The sequence below is a fragment of the Phlebotomus argentipes genome, unplaced genomic scaffold (assembly GCF_947086385.1).
Source record: "Phlebotomus argentipes unplaced genomic scaffold, Phlebotomus argentipes genome assembly contig_33, whole genome shotgun sequence".
Lineage (NCBI taxonomy): Eukaryota > Metazoa > Arthropoda > Insecta > Diptera > Psychodidae > Phlebotomus > Phlebotomus argentipes.
This window is the reverse complement of record NW_026776167.1, coordinates 746,936-765,733: the sequence shown is the minus strand read 5'-3', so window position 1 is coordinate 765,733 and position 18,798 is coordinate 746,936. Positions and strand designations below refer to the sequence as shown.

The 18,798-nt window shown below is 37.0% G+C and overlaps 1 protein-coding gene across 3 annotated transcripts in view; it reads left to right on the top strand.

Moving 5' to 3' along the window:
• Positions 1 to 11: 11 nt before the first annotated feature.
• The window catches only part of LOC132256965 (frataxin homolog, mitochondrial), a 31,065-nt gene continuing 12,278 nt past the window's right edge, over positions 12 to 18,798 (top strand). For 2 of the 3 annotated variants that reach the window (XM_059753602.1, XM_059753601.1), the window contains exons 1-2: positions 12 to 412; positions 471 to 773. In XM_059753602.1, the coding sequence (XP_059609585.1) occupies positions 95 to 412; positions 471 to 740 (588 nt within the window). In that variant the 5' untranslated portion in view covers positions 12 to 94 and the 3' untranslated portion in view covers positions 741 to 773. Of the gene's footprint in view, positions 413 to 470; positions 1,656 to 18,798 lie in introns of those variants that run through there. The other variant, XM_059753600.1, reaches the window with a different exon arrangement.

The window sequence follows — 18,798 nt, the reverse complement described above, 5'->3', positions numbered from 1 at the left end:
GAAATGCCTGACATAACCTCACTTTGGCCACCGGAGTCAAAATAAAAACATCTGTGGTGGGTGCAGCTTTAGGCAGCTGAGCTACGTAGTGAGGATGAATATCATGCACAGAAAGGTAGCGAGATCAATGGCGGATGTCCTGAGGAGAAGTTCTACGCGATGGCTCAGTGTGCAGTGCTGTGGAGAGAATGAGAATTCCGTGACAATGAAGCAACACATTCTTGCGCAACAATTTCCCGGGAACCACTTGAGAGGCTTCTGCACTGTCCACAGTGATCCAATTGGAGCAGCCCTGATCGACGTGGTCACGTATGAAACCGTCTGTTCAGACACACTGGAAGGACTGTGCGAATACTTTGAACAGCTCGTCGAAAGCACGTCACACCTCAAATCCGGCGATGTTTTCTATTCTGTAAGTTTTTAGCATCGCCGATTTCTCCATCCTTCTTTCAATTCTCATGGTTTTCCAGGACGGTGTGTTGACTGTAAAACTAGGCGATAAGTATGGAACGTACGTGATAAACCGCCAATCGCCGAACCGACAGATTTGGCTTAGTTCACCTACAAGTGGTCCTAAACGTTACGACTTCGTTTCCGGAGGGAAGAACAAAGACGGCAAGTGGATTTACAAGCACGACGGAAGAAGTCTTCATGAGTTGCTGCAGAAGGAAATTAGAGAAATCGTACAGAGAGACGTGGACTTCTTTAATCTTCCGCACAGTGGATCGCCTCGAGAGTAAAAATGTCCAATTTCGACATTGAGAAAAGAACAGGTAAACTAATTATTTTCTTGCATTCTCAAAGAAAAGCAATTAAATATTGTCTCACGCAGCATTTTGTGCTTGAGAAGTTATGGAAATCCGCTTTAGGAGACTTTTTTGACACGGAGAAATAATTTTTTTTACACATTAATGCAAGGCAATGGGAAAAAGTTTAATGTGCTCGTAATAGCAGGATAATTCAGTTTTCCGGAGGGCATTTGGTCCAGAAATATCTTGAAAAATATTGAAGAGACAGCTAAATCACTATAGGTAAAAATATAAAATAGTAAGGTAAGTTTTATCCACTGCAAAAAATGTGGTTTCTACCGAGGTTTCTACAAAGGATTTTTACGGATTTTAAATTTATTTTAAAAAGTTAAACATCTTATTTTAGAAGGTAAAACAAAACATACAAATCGTTAAGATATTCAATTTGAAGTAAATTTCCCGTTTACAGCTCAATTAAGTATTTTATTCGATTCGTTTGGATTCTGCCTTGTAGAAGATTTTGAGATAAATTGAGAAAATTATAGAACTTGTGAGTATTTAAATTATAAAGCGAATTATACCTTTATTATTGAATTTCAATAATTTCAGGTCAGAAGAAATCAGTTTTGAAATACATATGTATAGATGGTAACCGATGTTTCTGAATGTTCTTGTGATATTTAATCGTTTCAAATAAGACCTAATTTCTCTTTTATAGTCATTCAATTTATATTTATACTGCAATCTAGTTGATTTTATGAGCTAATCTTAATATTTCATTTCAAATTCTATTTAAAAGAAAAACACCAAGAAAAAGCTCCATTGGTATTTCGAGAGATTAACCATTGCAGAGCAGTTGCTTGTGATGTGAAGTGAGATTCCAGATAAAGCCGAAGTGAGAGAAAATGAATTGCGGTAGGGACGAATAATAGAAAATTTTCATTTTATTATGTGGTGGATTTCGATTCGGCTGCAAATGATGATTCAATCCATCATGCCTTCGATACGGACAATGAAATCTGCTAGAATGGCATAGTAACAATCCGAAGAAATGGTCTGAGATTATTCGGAGATTGTCATGAAGTGCTTCATGCAAGAACTTTTGGGAGTCCATGGTAGAGTGGCAACTTTATTCCACTCTTCCCATCGAGAATGATTCTTCTTGTTTTTCTTTCACCCTCACCGGCAAGCGTTTCCCTGAAGACACTTGTCCAGATATTTGTCCATAAACGAAACATGTGCTACACGCATTTTGAAGCACGTCAAGCGGTGCGTGATTTGACTTTTTCAGCTCCTCTTTCTATGGAGCAGAAGACGATGATAAGCGGACACGGAGGATTTCCTTCCATCTAGTGGCGTGTGCTTCTTGGGAAATGTGATAAGGGAAAATCACATTTTATCTCTTCGCCATGGCAATTTAATTAAAATACCCTTTTCCACCATCTCACACCAAAATGTATGTTCTGTGGCGGAGCTTTTCAGGTTCCTTTATGAGCTTTCGAGGCTTTTCATTTATCATCTTCTAAAATACTCTATTAACGGCTTTGCGGGAAATTCAAATTGACCTTTTTAATTATGTTCGAATTCGCTTAATGTAGAAGTCATGCAGTAGAAGTCCTATGAATGCAATTTAAACCATGAATATGAATTATGAAGGAAGTCTAAAAATAGGTTAATAACGTTCGGGAGACTGAGTCGAAGATATGTCAGTTTCATTCAATCGATTAACCCGAAATTCTCTCGTCAATTGGAAGAAATTAACATTTATCATATTTTTATCAATTACGGAATTTATGTGTATTTGAAACGCCGTAATTGATCAATTTTTTATAAAGTTTGCCTTAAGAATGAACTGAACAAGATCAACAAGTGCTCAAAAATATACTCAAATCGTTTATTCCGTTTATTCCTTCCATACAAAAGTGCACCAAAACCCAATTTTTCGTGTGTACTCTCGTTCTATTTTTGAGTTTCCGAACTGGAAACACTCAGTGAGCGACGAAGAGAGAAGATATAAAAGGATTTCTATTCAATTCATTGAGCTTCTGAGTGGTGAGATAAGCGTGCAGGAAAAATTTATGTTTACCAATATTTTACGGCCTGAGCAGAGCAAATACAACAGGAGGAAAATTCAATTTCCTAGAAAGACGGTGATTAGCTTCGTCAGTGGCCACAACAAGGCAGTGGCAGATTGGCTGGAAGCCCGGCTATCACACACACTGAATCTTCAATCAATTTCAAATCTCAATTCATACGATTTCTCCGATTACTCGACTGATACCGTGTACCTGTGAGCTTTTCCCTCGCAAGATAATATCAAATCTACTCCTGGGCACTCAGACGTGTGCAGCTGAGCAGAAGCGCTCTTCGGGATTCAGGGCATCAACACACGAGAGAATATATCACTCTGGATGAAGTGCTTCCGCTGCAGAAATGGGAACCAAGGCGGACCGTGTGAGGATGTGAAATTGATACTAGAAACCATTTGAATTGAAATTCATTTCATTCTGATTAAATAGGGAGTTGATTTTCTGGGTGAAACACGTCAATTGAAAATTAGAAAAATTTTATCACTGACATAAATAAAAAAAAAACCTTTGCAGATTATTTAATCAACCGTTTTTAACCATATTCTGAAATTCAGCCTGAAAAAATCGTCACTATTTAATTAGGATTGTGAGAGAGATTCTGAAAGAGAAGAAGTTTGCTAAGGAGGAAAAAGTGAAATTTTTCGTCAAGATGGAGAGCTGTTGATTAAAAATGTGAGGCGTATTTTGAACAGAGAAAAGTAAGGGGGAAAATTGTAAGGAAGCTAAAGACAATTTTTAAATGGTTTGCCCTGCCAAAAAGATGATTTTGTGGGTTGAAGAAAAAGTCAAAAGTGTTCTTGCGTGGGAAAAGCGAGGTATGTATATTTTCATAATTCCCTGAGCCCAGCACTTGACGATGGGATTCCGTATGAAAATGAATAATTCATTTTCATACACACTGAGAGTCAAATTGCTGAGTCGTTTTGCGCTAGGAAAATGTGCGGAAAGCTTCGCAAGAAGTGGCTTGAAGAGGCGCGCAGAGAAGAAAAAACGAGTCATTTCTTATTACTCCACACAATATTCTTTAACACAGCACTACACATTAAATATTTATTCATAGAAGAGAGAAACACGAGATGAAGAGATATATTTTCTTATTTGTATAAATGTGTGTGTGTGCGCTTGAAAGCTCGTCAGGAGACAAAACCACGCACTTGATGTGTGATAAAAAGCTGAATAATCTCATTTACTCCGCATGAATAAATCCCGGGTAAACAAGACAATACCACAGACATGGCAGAACGAATATGTGTGAATATTTCGTATGTTCTCTCAACGAGAAGGAGGAAAAAGCGTGCGAAAAAGGAAAAAGCTCATTGAGAGCTTGATTGTAGAGATTTCTTTCGCTGGAATGCTTTTCTATTTTCATACACTTAGAATCGCAATTAATTGTCTCACTGTACTTCTTCCACGCTATTCTATACCGTTTTATTTTTGATGAAAGAAAACACCAATTTGGCAAGGAAGTGAAATGACAAACACGACGACAGTTTAGCATAAACCACACAAGCGACGAAAACAATTAAAATTTCCCTTGGAACAATGAAATTTTCAGTCAAATGGAAGTAAAGACAAATTAGAGAATTTTTGTTTGTGGATTGTGGAGTAAAGAGGTAATTAATTATTAATCGTAAAGTAGTCGCAAAAATCTGGTCTGCTTGTTTTGAATTTTGTTGAAAATCTGTGTCAAAATGCAGCTCAACCGGAAATTATGTAACTCTATGTGTGTGTTCAGTATTTATTATCCGCATTAAAACTGATATGAAATTTTAGTTAAAGAATCATGCAAATTAAGAATATGAAGTTTTATTTACTGCGAATTTCACCTGCTCAGAAAATAATCTAACGAGATGCTCGCATATTTGGTAATTTAATTTTCTCCCACCCAGTTTGTGGATGCGCCTGTGATTCCGATATATTTATATGTATATATACGAATTCTTTAAGTAAGAATAAAGTAAATGGGCTTTTCATATTCGAGTGACACACGAATTAGTCATTTCATCCAGGGGATCACTACCCTCCGCCTCCACTTTCCACTCCACGCCGAAGTTCATGCTCAGAATATGTGCTGCTGGGAAAATTTCCAAAAGCATACATATATACATTCTATGTGCCTAAATGGTGAGCACACTGAGGAGCAAAGACGACATGGAGGAATCATAATGTATGAGTTGTGTAATTGCTTCTCGAAAAACGACGAATGCCTGGCGGGTGGAAAAATATTTGTGTGAAATAAACTTGAGGCGAGGGGCGCTTCGAGGGGGAGAAGGGCGAAGAACGGGAGCTTTTTCGAGAATGAAAATTCATATTCTAATCCAACACACAAAAGTTTATTTATACTACGTGAAAGACATGGCTATGTACACATGATATTACACACTTCGTAACCACTGCTCCATACCTTCTATATTGAGATAAGATAGAAGTGGTGTATAAATAAAACAAACGAGAAGCTCATTTATTAAACCCTTCTCGCGTTTTCCCAATCCGCCGAAGCACTGCAGCCTCCCTAACTTTCGTGCAGAACAAATTTCAAGAGTCATCTTGTCTGTCGTCGTCTTTCGAAGAGATTCTCATCAACAGTTTGTTCAAAGAGATGATTTATGGAAATCTTCACTTTTAAGTTTTGTTTTGGCTCCTGCACATTGAACGTGTATAACGTGTAGGACTCGAAACACACACATACACACTTTGTTGCTTCACAATTATTCTCCATGGCTAAGAAAGATTATACATGCTTGTTTGGAAAGCATCCTTAAGATATATGCCAGCGTTATTGCTTCGTATGCATGGGGAACATCAAGAAGAGCTTCCCAAGGCACACGCAGAGGAAATATGAATATCGTTTCCGCACATCTTATATATGCACGGAAAGCAGCAGGAGAAGTGCAATATCAAAATACCGAAAATTGTAGGAAAAAATGACTGAAGAAACTTCTTTATTGCTCACTTTTATTGCACTCACTTTTATATTTGTATTCCTCCGATGAAAACTATTCGTGGAGTTGCGATGAAAACACCTTTGACGATGCTTTTATTGAAATTTTATTCTTTTATTGATTTTCATATATTTTTATTTGCATAACTTTGCAATTCTTCGCAATTTTTGTCGTTGTGAAAACGCTTTTCAAGATATTCAAATAGCGTAGAAACACAACGACAATATTCTAAATAAATAAAGAAAGAGCTGCGGATAGTCCAGATGTACATTAGAGGAAATTTAATAATTTCTTTTAAATATATATGCGTTTCTGTCGCAAATATGAATTTTATTAAAAAGACTTTTAGACAAATTATTTGCATCATTTATCTCAAAACAAGTCTAAAAGAAAAATTTAATGGCTTTTCATATATTACAGAGGTACGTGTGGTATTAAACGTTTTCCAAAAATAATTTCCCTAATTATTTTAGGGATGAGAAAATGAAGTGTGGTGAAAATGTTGAAAGTAAATTACGTTTGAAAGAAGTAGCTTTGTTCATTCCAACAGCAACCCAATTCTCGCAATTTCAGTCACAATTATTCAACACACCAATGCCTTTTTCCTCATCACATCCTCGAACTCTTCCACACTTTTGATTTTAACATGGAAACGAGGGTAATCTGTGCATGGTTTTCTACCGCGGTGCTTGTGTGGGCGCGCAAGCATTTTCCTCCCAAACCACCCATTCGTTGTGAAAGCTTCCCTCCACCGATCCTGTGATGGTTTTGTAGTGGGCAGAAAAGAGAATCGCCCATATACCATCAAATTACAAAGTTTCATTCTCTCATCGTGTTGGGAATAAAATATATTTTTATACAGCTTTTTCTACTTCCAACAGCCATTTGAAAAATCTTCCTTTTCCTCTTTCTGCTGCGCTATGGCTCCTTTTTTGTCGCAACCCCTGATGTTTTTGTCGTCCTGCGAGGAAAAACAACTAATGGAAAATATTTTATTGAGGCATGGAGTGAATCACGCTGGGAAAACACCTGTTTTTCCTGAGTGAACAAAGGAAAAACAATGAAAATGAAGACACAATTTCATTCTATTTTCTACTTCTCTCCATTTTCCCAGCGAGCGAATCAAGCTTGGAGGTGAAAAATACACACCCACACATACAGACACTATGCTTCAACTGGAAAACTATTTGCCTTTCCCGAAAAACGCGGAACTCTTCCTAGAATTGCTTTACGAAGAGGTTGTTTATGGACATTATTTCCTGCAATATCTGTCTTCTTTAGTCTACAAATATACTTCAAAATTGTTGAAAATACTCACCAAATGCAATTTTTCAGGCTTACAGTGCAAAAGCAATAACCTACAGCTGTAAAAATGCTGGACAACCAATACAAAGTATCCGGAAAAAGTGCACAATAATTATTATAACAATGGGTTTTCACACAAAAAATGCACTTACATAATAACCATCTGACTGCTGACATAAAACTTCCTCGCATTGTTTCAATATAGTCCAAACCAAAAAATCATAAAATTCACAAATCTGCCCATTTCATTTGTGACCCAACTGTGGAAAAATAATTGAGTTGAAATACATATTTCGGTATACTGGGAAATATCCTGTGCGATTTGACCTCTTGATTTTCATCAGTTTGCAATTTCCGGCCTTCATGGGAACTCCTCCATATTCATTAAAAATATCGCTCAATGAAGGCCGCTTTTATCGCGCTTTTCCAGTGTTCGCAAATTATATAAAAATTGCCAGGAAAAAATCACCAACACTCAGATTTTCATTCCCCTTTTCTCCCTTCGGCAAAACCCTTTACGATTGATGGCTTTTAATTAATTTCTCTTATCTCGTAACTATCTTTCATTTTTTGCAGTTGTTATTGACTAAATGTGTGTGCGTGAGAGCTTTCCTCTCATGACAACTTTTGTCATCAAAATCGTTACAATCGGTGGGTTTTTCGATTGTCGCATCTGATTTTACTATATACAATCAGTAGGTACTAAATAATTAATATCAACCACTCAATTTTAGAAGCAAAAAGTCAAGATATGTAAAATGTAGATTTTTAGACAAAATCTTTAATATGAATCGACGTAAGATTGAAACTGATTTCGTATGTAAATCATACCGAATAATGGTGAAATTGTTGGCAGTGTTGAGCAAGTATATGAAATGTTATTAATAACGCCCATAATGCATAAAATGCAAAGTGTATCATAAATACCGCGTTCCCTACGGGTTGAATCCTTCAGTTTTTACTCCACTCAGCCGTGTTTTCTCATGTGAATGATGATGGCGTATGAATTGAATTTCACAAGCTTCAATACACATGTAAATTTTACTACAAGCGCTTGTACATTATGAAATGATCAAATAATGTATACATTATATCCATCAACGGCAACAAAAGCCACGTAATGCATCTTTTTACAAATTCTTTTTAACTTGAGCATGAGAAATCATAGGTACTTGATGGCTTGGATGAGATTCTAGAAAAAATGGTTGTATGTAGTGAAGGATGGAAGAGCTTTTCAATCATTGTATTTGTATGTTATTATGCCACAGCAAGACAGTTTGGTCTCATTTCTATATCGCTGGGACTTGCCCAAAAATTCGTTGTCGGAATAAACATTCCAAATAGTGCTATCATTGCATATTTCCAACGCTTTCAAATATACATAATTTATTTAATCTCTTGGAAATGGGCGAGAATGTTGAAGCATGCAAAAGCGCCACAATTTGTAATGTGTGCAAATTAAATTGCGACATAACTTTTTTGTATCCACACCGCAAATACAAGCTAGTAATGCTGGCAAAATATTTCCTCATTTTCATGTGTCACAAGGGTGGATTTTCCCTGTTGTTTCCGTTGTTTCCTCACGTGCGTAAATGAGGTGAAATTCTGTGCTGTGCCTGTGAGAATCATAAATTTCAATTGAACTTCTCACCGTCAACAAGTTGAAATGCATCGTTTTTCTTCCATAGGCACGGCTGCTTCTGGTCATGCGAAAATATGGGAAATATTGAACTTTCACATCATCTCACACTCCTCTCCGTGATTTTCCCATATTTACCCTCCATATTTCTTCTTTTTCCACGACGCTGCAGACCAAAGGATCTAGATAGCAAATGAATTTCCACCATGTGGCATTTTTCACTGTATGAAAATACCGAGGGAAATGAAATGACAGAAAGGGAGATCTGAGAAACAATAAGAAGGATGAGAAGGTAAAACGTGAATGTCTGTCAATATCCATGTGGAATTCTCTTGTGAACTCTCTTTACAATTTACATCAGTTGCCATGAAGGAATTTCTCTGTACAAATTGACAACTCTCAATATTTTAAAAGTCATGCTGAAAATATATAATTTATTTGGATATATGGTTGTGAAAAATCGTTACATCTAGAGTACATGTCATGCAACAATTGTCAAGATCTTACAATTTTTCACAATATGATCACAATTTCAACAATAGCTGCAATATTTCTCACTAAATATGTTATGTGTAACATTCAATAGAAAGATTGGATCTGTTTTCGAGGACTGTCAAGGGAATACCGCACATTCTTTCACGGTAAACTTCCTTGTCATGTTTCCATGTTGAAAAAATTCAGCGTGATGCTGGATGAAGGTGGAAAAGAGACAACTCTGAGATAACCCCTCATCTACATACATTTTCTCCGCCTGAACACATAACAATCAGTGAAATCAAGTCATATGAATTCACTAAAAGTTTCCCATCCACGAGCAATGTCACAAGCGAAGCGAGGGGAAAAAGTTTCCCAGAGAGAAAATTGTAGCTTGTGATATCAGGAAAGTTTTTCCCAGAGAAATGATGTGTCTATCCCCGTCTCACGACTGGGGGTCACGTTCCGATGCGATTGTACTTTGGGGATTCCGAAGTGGCTCCACGTGACGTCAAAATGTGTGTCTCGTGTTTGTCATGGCGGAGGATGCCGGGTTTCCCACCACGTATAGTAAAATACCACGTCAACCTTCTGTCGCACCGTCACCCATATGAGCACTATTTACATTTCCTCTTATTGCCTTTGTGATAAATCTGCGGAAGTCTATTGACTTTATTGAATTTCCGTACCACGACTTGCTTAACTCCATTTAACTCTGTTCAGTTCTCTTTGGTGAACTTAGAACGTTCTAGTTATCTAACTTGGTAGAATTGTTTTGCTGCATAAGAAATATTTCAGACAGTAGTAAAGACGATATGATTTCGTGACTATATCTAGAATAAATTGACTGAGGTAATTCCTACAGAAGAATTCATTGGTGCTAGAATACTTAATTAAAACCTGTTGGGCTTCATATTGGTATCGGCTTGCAGATTCCTGTGTCGTGAGAAGATTCTAAAGATGATATTTTACATGACTAGTGTAATCTTGAACAATGTAGTTCTATAAACAGTACGAGTAGAGTGAATCTATATTGTAATACGATTACACTTTCATGACAAATGAAAGGATCTTCACAATCAACTGATTGAATAAGCAAACAACAGGTTGAATCTATGTGATCAACAGACTAGATCATTTAAGTGAATTATATGATAGTTGTTATAACAAAGAGAAAGAGACTCGATTCTTTAGGATCTGAATTTTTGCTATCTTTCTTTATTCTGACCTCTGTGTTTCGCAATGCGCCTCACATACCATTTGTATCTTGAACATATTTTTGTTTGAAGATTTAGTACATATAAAAATGGATTTTTCTAGGCTGTAAATACATTTCATTTAACTTTTCAATGAGTTTTCTTGGTGTTATAGTGGACGAACTTTCTCATTCTTCTGTCTTGTCGTCCATAAAATTGATTACAATATTAATTAACGCAATTAATTATGTGAATTTGTGGTTGAGCCAAAATATTTACTTATAGTTGTTCCTTTTAATTACTTTACAAGCAAAATAAACTTTGATGTCCAAATAAACATACCAAAGTTTTCCTGTTCGTTCTTGCCAGAAATATATACAAAATCACATCCCCAAAAATCGTATTCCTGGAAGTTGATTTGTAGAAGTACACACGAATAATTGTTAATTACATCAAGTTGAGAATTTGCCGGGTGGTGATTTTCTTATATTGTAAATTGTCAGAGTGTATCCAACCGAACAAGAAACTTTCACACATGTGTGTTTCCAGTTCTCTTCCTCTGACAAAGGGGAGACAAAGAGGAAATCAATCCAATTAAAATGCTGTCGTTCTTTCGTGATGTGAGAGCTTTTAACGAGAATGGATAGTAATGAAGTAAACTTACCTCAGTTAGGAATATTGATTTATTTGCTATGCTACGCTGCGGAGGAAACTAGACAATATGCACAGTGAATTCCCAATTCTCCTTGATTTGCCCACCCATATCGTTCCTTAGCTTGTGTATCCCATTCGCATTCGTTGGCATAGGCTGAGGCATTGCTTGGGAAAAATACGAAATGATTCTTCGCACAGTTCTTCATCGCATGAACCTTTTCGCATCACCATCACTTCCTGGGAAACCAATAATTAATTAATATTTCATCTCCATGACAATACTTGCTCTCTCATTCTTGGGTTTAAGGAGAATTATGTTATTCTATCTCAATGGAATGAGGAAAGACGGAGAAAACTCTGGTGGGTTTCATACTGAAAGGAAAACATCGTAGATTTTTGTGAGCGAAAGTTTGTCTTTGTAGAAAAATTATACAAAGAAATTGTCGGGAGTGGAAAATTAATTTTCTTTACCAAAGCTTGAGCTTTTCTCTTGGTGAAATTCAAATGAAATGGTTCTTTAGTTTAGTAGTACATCGGTGAAAAAGTCCTTGTGATCAAAGAATTAGTTTTCCTTCTTCACTGTCTCTTGTCCTCATTATTTCCACATGAATGGGAAATTTTAGGGTGATTCTCTGGGCAAAAAACACCACTACAGTGGGTACTTTCCTCACTTTCGAGGGGTGAAATTGAAATTCCGGAGTGGTAAACTGAAGCTGACAATTGATTGACTGGATGTCACTTTCGATAAAGAGACACAAGTGTAAATTAGGGGAAATCATGATTGAATTTGCAATATACACATCCGTACAAAATTGATTGGAGGACGCACTCAGGCTCTTTATCAATCAATTGAGGGTGATAATTAATTTTTATCCAATTAAAATTTCCAACTTGTCCACACTCTCGAGTAAAGTAATTGCAAATAGGCGTTTTTCCATTGCCTTCAGTCTTAAACAGCGCCAATTGAGTTTCTTCCAGCCCAATATGAAGGCCATGAGATGCATAAAATCGATTATAATGAATAGAACATTAAACGGAATTGACAATCAAGGGCTTTTTGCTATGCTCCTTATGTCTGGTCAGTTGAGATGCCCATTTGAATGGTGCGGTACTCGTATTTCATCATATTTCACCACAATGCGAAATAAAAGTAATGGTGGTCTAATTAAAGGGTGGATCTGACAGTGATAAATCGGATTTTTTCTCACACCCACATACAGTTGTTTTTTGCTTACAACCCCTTTGCCGAGCTTTCCAAGTTCACACAAAAAATGCGTGATAAGTACACGCGTCGCTCACTTTATGGGGAGCTGGGATTTCAGTGGTTTACTTAATGTAACATACTCGAAAGAGGATCTTCGGTATTTTATTTTACGAGAGCACTTTAATGATCTTAAATTCATTGTGATCGCACATCACAGACCATGATCATGGTTTGTCTAGTAATACAAATTGACGTTTTCAAGATATCATAATTATCCATATTCTATACTTAAGTACTCGATTTTAGAACATTGTCTTTTCGATCGACCACTGAGAAAATTGAGCTTAAGCTTAACTAACTAATCACTCAACAACACAACATATTGCTATAGAAGAGCTTAGACTTTCTCATTGCGTGCAATTTTTTGGGAGTTGTTTACACACACCCTCAAATTCAATTAGCCATAAATGGAGATTTCACCAAAGAAAAAATTCACAGTCATTTATCTCTTCCCTAGAATGTCAGCAAGTCCACAATGTGAAATCAGGGCTAACTTTTGACCATTAAAATGTGCTCTTATCACTCTCTTACGATTCTCAGATGTGTGCATATTCTGACATTTGCTCCTTTGCTTCTCGTTCTCCTAATTTATTTTGTGCTTTGTGCTCATGGTGTGTGCTCTTAAAATCATTAAAAAACGATTCACTTGATTAATGATTTCAATAATTTTTGCACAACCCAAGGGAGAAATTCCCACCCTAAGTGGGAGTGGCGTAGAAGAAAAAATGCCTGAGAAAGTGAGATTCCTGATGAATCATTCAACGGTTTCACCATGGATTGCCATGGATAGTCATTTTGATCTTGCCCCCTTTTCCATTCTCAGGGGAATAAATACCCCCGAACTCTCTTCCCGCATCGGCTCAAGAACAAGTGGCTGATGGAGAGTCGAAAAACTTGAAGAGAGAGAAATTTCATGTCAATTATAATTTATGGCTAAAGGAGTGGAAGGATATTCAAGGGGATTGACTTGCTAATTACCATCTCTTTTTCTGCCTCCGCGTCTTTTACTAAATTTACCCACCAGTCGCCATGGAGCACCGGAATTGTGGCAATTGCGATAAGGTGTGGCCGAGCCGTTCCTGCAATATTGCCTCCTTTCGTGAAGATATTAATCTAATTTTCCTAACGAAAGGAGACTCAAATATGCAAATTGCCACACCTTTGCCAAGTGCTCAATGTGCGTATTTTATCTATTCTACGATTCTGCCCATATATAATGTTATAGTATTCGTTCGAGGCTGCAAATAAGACTCAAAAGAGAGTTGAGAAATAATATGTGGTCTGCCATGTGAATGTAATTTCCCATCAACTACATGCTTTTTAGCATAAATTACATATACATTACTATTCTAATCATTCAAAACTAATACATATTATGAGATTGTTCGAGGTAAGCTGAATTCATGGGAATATAATCAATGAGCAAAGTACATACATTTCAATCACCATGTATACCTGTAAAGACATGGGCAAATGATTCGAAATCTGGCCTAACATATGGGATTTCTGAAATGCATCGGGTCAGCATTTGGCACCAGGTATTGATGTTGTTTGCAAACTAATGTTGATTACTTTGCTATTATGGTTTATGGCCAAATTTTGCATCCATTATTATATTACTCAATTCAGAAATGCTGTGAAATAAATGGATAATTAAATTCAATCATCATATAAGCAGAGGGACATAATAAAAGGCAAATTCTATGTACACACAAATTCGAATGAAGCAAGTAAAAAGCTATTTAAATGGTTATTGCACCGAGATGTACTGTAGTCGCCGAAGTGAGTGGAATTTATTTCAATTTTCACCTCTTATCCTTGACGCTTTCCTTCGTGCCGAAGAACCATATCACAGTTAATGTACAATTAGACATGACGTGCCCATAATGGGCAGCTTTGAGAGCCACTCAGTGGGTGTGGTTTTGGCTTCTTTTATCGCCTATTCACCAACATATCTTCATTATATCAATGGAAATGAATTCAGGGGGTATATTTTATTTTTAGGATCAATTTTGTATGAGTTATAGCTTCGTGTGTTCATTGAAATTGATATACGAAAATATTGTGGATTTTTTGATGTTTTTCCCCATTAGGCAAATTTGTTTTTTTCCCCACCCACACAGAAAAATCCCCGTGAGAACTTAAAGTAGATAAACAGAGAGAGAGGATGTAAAAATGCGATAATAATTTTACAAAGTATTCACAGAATGTGAAATTCATACATGACTTCTGATGGAAGGGCAAATAATGCAATAATAAAGAAACTTTTATGATTATGATTCTCAATAAAACTACCTGACGTCTCCATTCCGCAATTGGTAGTAGAAGAGATGCAATATTTTTCGCCATGATGACAAGTGGCAGAGAAACCACTGTAAATGGAAAAAGTTACTTTGTAGATTTTTAATTGCATTACGACGGTAGAACTCATGGAAATACCTTGAGGGGGACACTCAGATTGGGAAAGCAGATTGCATTTTACTGTATCTATGAAAAGGGAAAATTTAATTCTCCTACTTGCTTTAATTAATTTTTCTCCGCGTGACAGTAAAGAAAAATGAAGAAAATGTGTGACATTGATGTGATATTTCAATCCAACATCGTCCTTTTTCATATAAGCAGAACATCTGATTTGTTGAATATTTTGGAAAATGTAAAGCCAATTAGTAGTTGAAAAAGTAAATAATTCCATCACTATTTACATATCTGTGAAACACATATTTTCTAATTCGCTATCTCTCTCTACTTCTATTGCTCTATACAATTCAATAACGTACTGATGTTTATGTGGGTGTTTAGTCTAATTCAATGCATCTATTGAGATAAATTGTTCACTTAGTATCCCCAATTTCCACATCATTAAAACACACTGAGTGGAGCTTATTGTCATGAATATTTATTTTGGAACACAGGCGAAATCAATGAAATTTACGCTCAATCAATTTATTCAGTTTAATGAATTTGTGTGCTACCCATTCAATGAAATTTATTTGTGAGCAATTACAGATGAAATTTGGATGTGGAAGAGCCCAGTCTTTTGTTCTTAGTTAAGTCATGGAGAGAGAAATAGATTTTGGGGGGAAATTTGTGAAATATACTCCAGAAGAATGGAGTTAATTATGCATAATATCATATACGTTGCTTTGCTGGGTCTTTAGGATGTACCTGGAAATTTTCAACGGGAGTGCCTAGAAAGTTCTCTTCGTCAGTAAGTCTGAGTTTCTAGCCCTGAGGACTTTCTTATAATTTCACCCGAAATGGGGTGAAAATTCCATAAGTCCACTTTGAGTGGTAAGACCAAAATGACGAGATCCTCCGTGTTTCACTATTGATTGAGGTTCACAAGCAGGGCATTTAGGAAATGTATGCAACTTGCTTCAATTAATTCAGTATCATAACAAGGTGTGAGGAGACATTTTCAAGGGTTTCGTCAACCCCTTTTGCCATCCGTCAATCTGTCCGACTTGCATGTGTTTCGGTTCATATTTACTCGCTTGATGGTTAAATAACCCGATCTTCGCAGTGATGTTGTTTGAAGTGCTGTGGAGCTGGGGATGAAAGGGCCCAAGGTGCTGGAGCCCCTTAGAATTATTGACACTGTGGTTTTGGGTAGTAAATCCAATCAATTTATAGCCGGATCGAATGCATATATACATGGGTATCTTAAATGGTGGGAAATCTGAATATGGGCTCATGTGAGAAACGTAATGTTAGCTGAGTAATTTAATACAACAATCCACTCGACATACAAGACTTATCGGGTCATCCACAAGGTCAGTGGCGTAACGAAGACAGAGGACGATTTGGGAAGCCTGCTCCTACAGATTATCTCTTCTAACGCTGTGTTCTGTCAAGAAAAAGAGCATTTTCCCCGGGCTTTTCTTTAAATTCAACTTGTCTCAAAAACTTTAGTCAGACGCGAAAGCGCACAGTACGCTACTGGGCAAGAGTGGCTGTGCTTGAGCAAAATGTTGAGAAACGAATCCATTTGATTTGTTGCCCGAGCCGTCCAAAAGACGATAAATACGTACGTGTATGTTCAGCAAAGGTATTGGGCGGCCATTGGCAAATGTGTGTCGTATCTTATAGAATCGATAGTTGTGATTAGATAGCTGTGTGCTCAGATGAGCTTAAATCAAAATTAACCTGATTGTGGTATTGCCACTGAAGAGCGAGACAGTGCGATTGTGTGTGCTCACCTCAATCTCACTATTCCAAATTTTCACAAATTTCCAAACGCAACGCCCTGTGTGTTGTTATTTAAAGAGGTGGAAAGACCATAGGTTTGCAGTTGATGAGATGGAGGTTGAATGTCGGTGAGGGCGCTCATTCTCCTTTTGTGCTATATAAATTTCACACACTCATGATTCAACTGACTGACCATCAAGGGTGAATTTCAAATTGGCTCCTGTGGAGGGTTGATGATGGCACATTGTTTGATGACATAACCAAACTATGTTCTCCTCCACAGCTTTCATTATATGCTGAATGGAGCGCCGTACACAAAGTGCCATTTCCATTGTCCATCGAATTTGTCCCACATGAAAAATTGCAATGTATTCTCAACTGAGATTTATCGATGCTTGCATTCGCTTGAACAAGACCATCGTTGACTGGATCTTTGCTTTGGAATCGTTATCATCGTATGGCATGTTTGGCAACTAAGCATGATTGACGGCAAATTGAGATGTCTGCAAGACGACAGTCGAAGATGAGAGCATTGGAATGTGAATTGATTCACTGCAGTTCATTTTGATTCAAATGTATACCCAAGTGTGTACACGTGTGCATATACTTCAGAAAGTGCTCTTCTAAGTTATTCATATATTAAGGAATACAGTGAAGCCATGAAATGATGATGAAGAGTCTTTTAAAAGCATTCTTTTAATTTTTGAATTTCTAAAATCTTTTAAATAAATGCAGATAAGTTTTGTGTCAAAGAATAACGGTTACATGAAGGTATGTTTAATTTTCATTGCATTCATTAAGATTATTAAGTAAAATATGCGGTTTTTCTGTGTATAAAATTTAAACTGTTTTGTATTGTCAGGCAAAATTTAATCCTGTTGTTTGAAGTGAAAACTCCACCCAACTTATATCAATCAATTTGATGAAGTGAACTCTATAAATTTGATATGCATTGAAGCACTTCCGCTAACGCAGTTAATTGAATTTCGTAACAGCCTATAGCATTCAATCATAGTTCAAAGAATGAGAATTAATGTAATTATTCCGCACAATTTAGTGAGTCACTTGTGCAAATGTGGCATAAGACATCGAGATAGTGAGTAATATGATAAAATCCATCCGTTTATTGTGGTAATTTTCTGGTGGAGGAAATATGGTAATATTTGAGTTGTATATATCAACCCTTGAGTTCCACCCTTTCAGACCGCAAGTGTCACATCAAAATCTCCTCCTTCCCATGTTTGCCGCAGTGAAAATTCCCTTTGCATAATGACTCTGCCGCATGTGAATTTAATCAATTTCCCTAGATGAGGGTGGCATCAGCAGCACAGGCTGAAATTCCACTGACGGCTCTCTCGAGGCCAATTTCTGTCTATTGCCATAGTAGTTAATCCGACCAGAGCGTCCCTCACACCATCGGTACGCAGACTTTATTTAATACCATGTGTAATTGCCGGGGGAGATTCATTTTGAGCAATCAGGGCGACCGAAACGTAAGTTCAACCTAATTGTCGCCTTCAGAGATCCGCGTTGATGTCGGATGTATGAGTTTGATGCGTCGAAAAGGGATAAAAACTTCACCGCTGCCGCAGAGTCACTTTGAAAATTAATTTCCAATAAATTAAATTAAAAACCAATATTCCTGAGGTGCGGAGAAACTGTTGATCGGGGTGAAGTTGGATAGGGAAAAGCTACTTATCTTTGAAGGCAAACAAGATACTGAGTACAAAACAGTCTATCCCACCTCCCATTAAGGCAGTCAATGAGTATTTGATGAACACACCCTCTAAGAAGTCTTAGGAAAGAGAATGGTTGCCACAATTCACACAAATCCCACACTCATACATTTAGCATGGTGGATGGAGTGGAAAAAAAACGTAGGGCTCACAATGTTTGGTGTCAATGTTTTCTCGAGAGTACAAATTACACTGTGCAACACTTTTCTGCCCTTTTTTTGAGGTGTGGATTTTCTGATTCCTTGAGTCATCAGATTTTCAACGGTACCTTCCTTTTTTCCCTAGACCCTCAAGTTTTCCTTTTAGAGCCTATTTTCCATTTTCCCCTATTTTCACCCACTTTGCCGCACTTATGTGCTCATATCTCGCCCAATTTTCCACGGATTTTCCTCAAATTAGGCTCAAATGATAGCTATTGAAATTACCTACTACTTTGTAAAACATTGTGAGTGTTTTAGATCACTCCTTGTTGGTCAAAAATGATCTTTTGTGAACCACTAGGTAAAAAATTCACCGGGTTTTTTACCACTTTTTTCTAAATATCTCCGAAACGAAGAAACT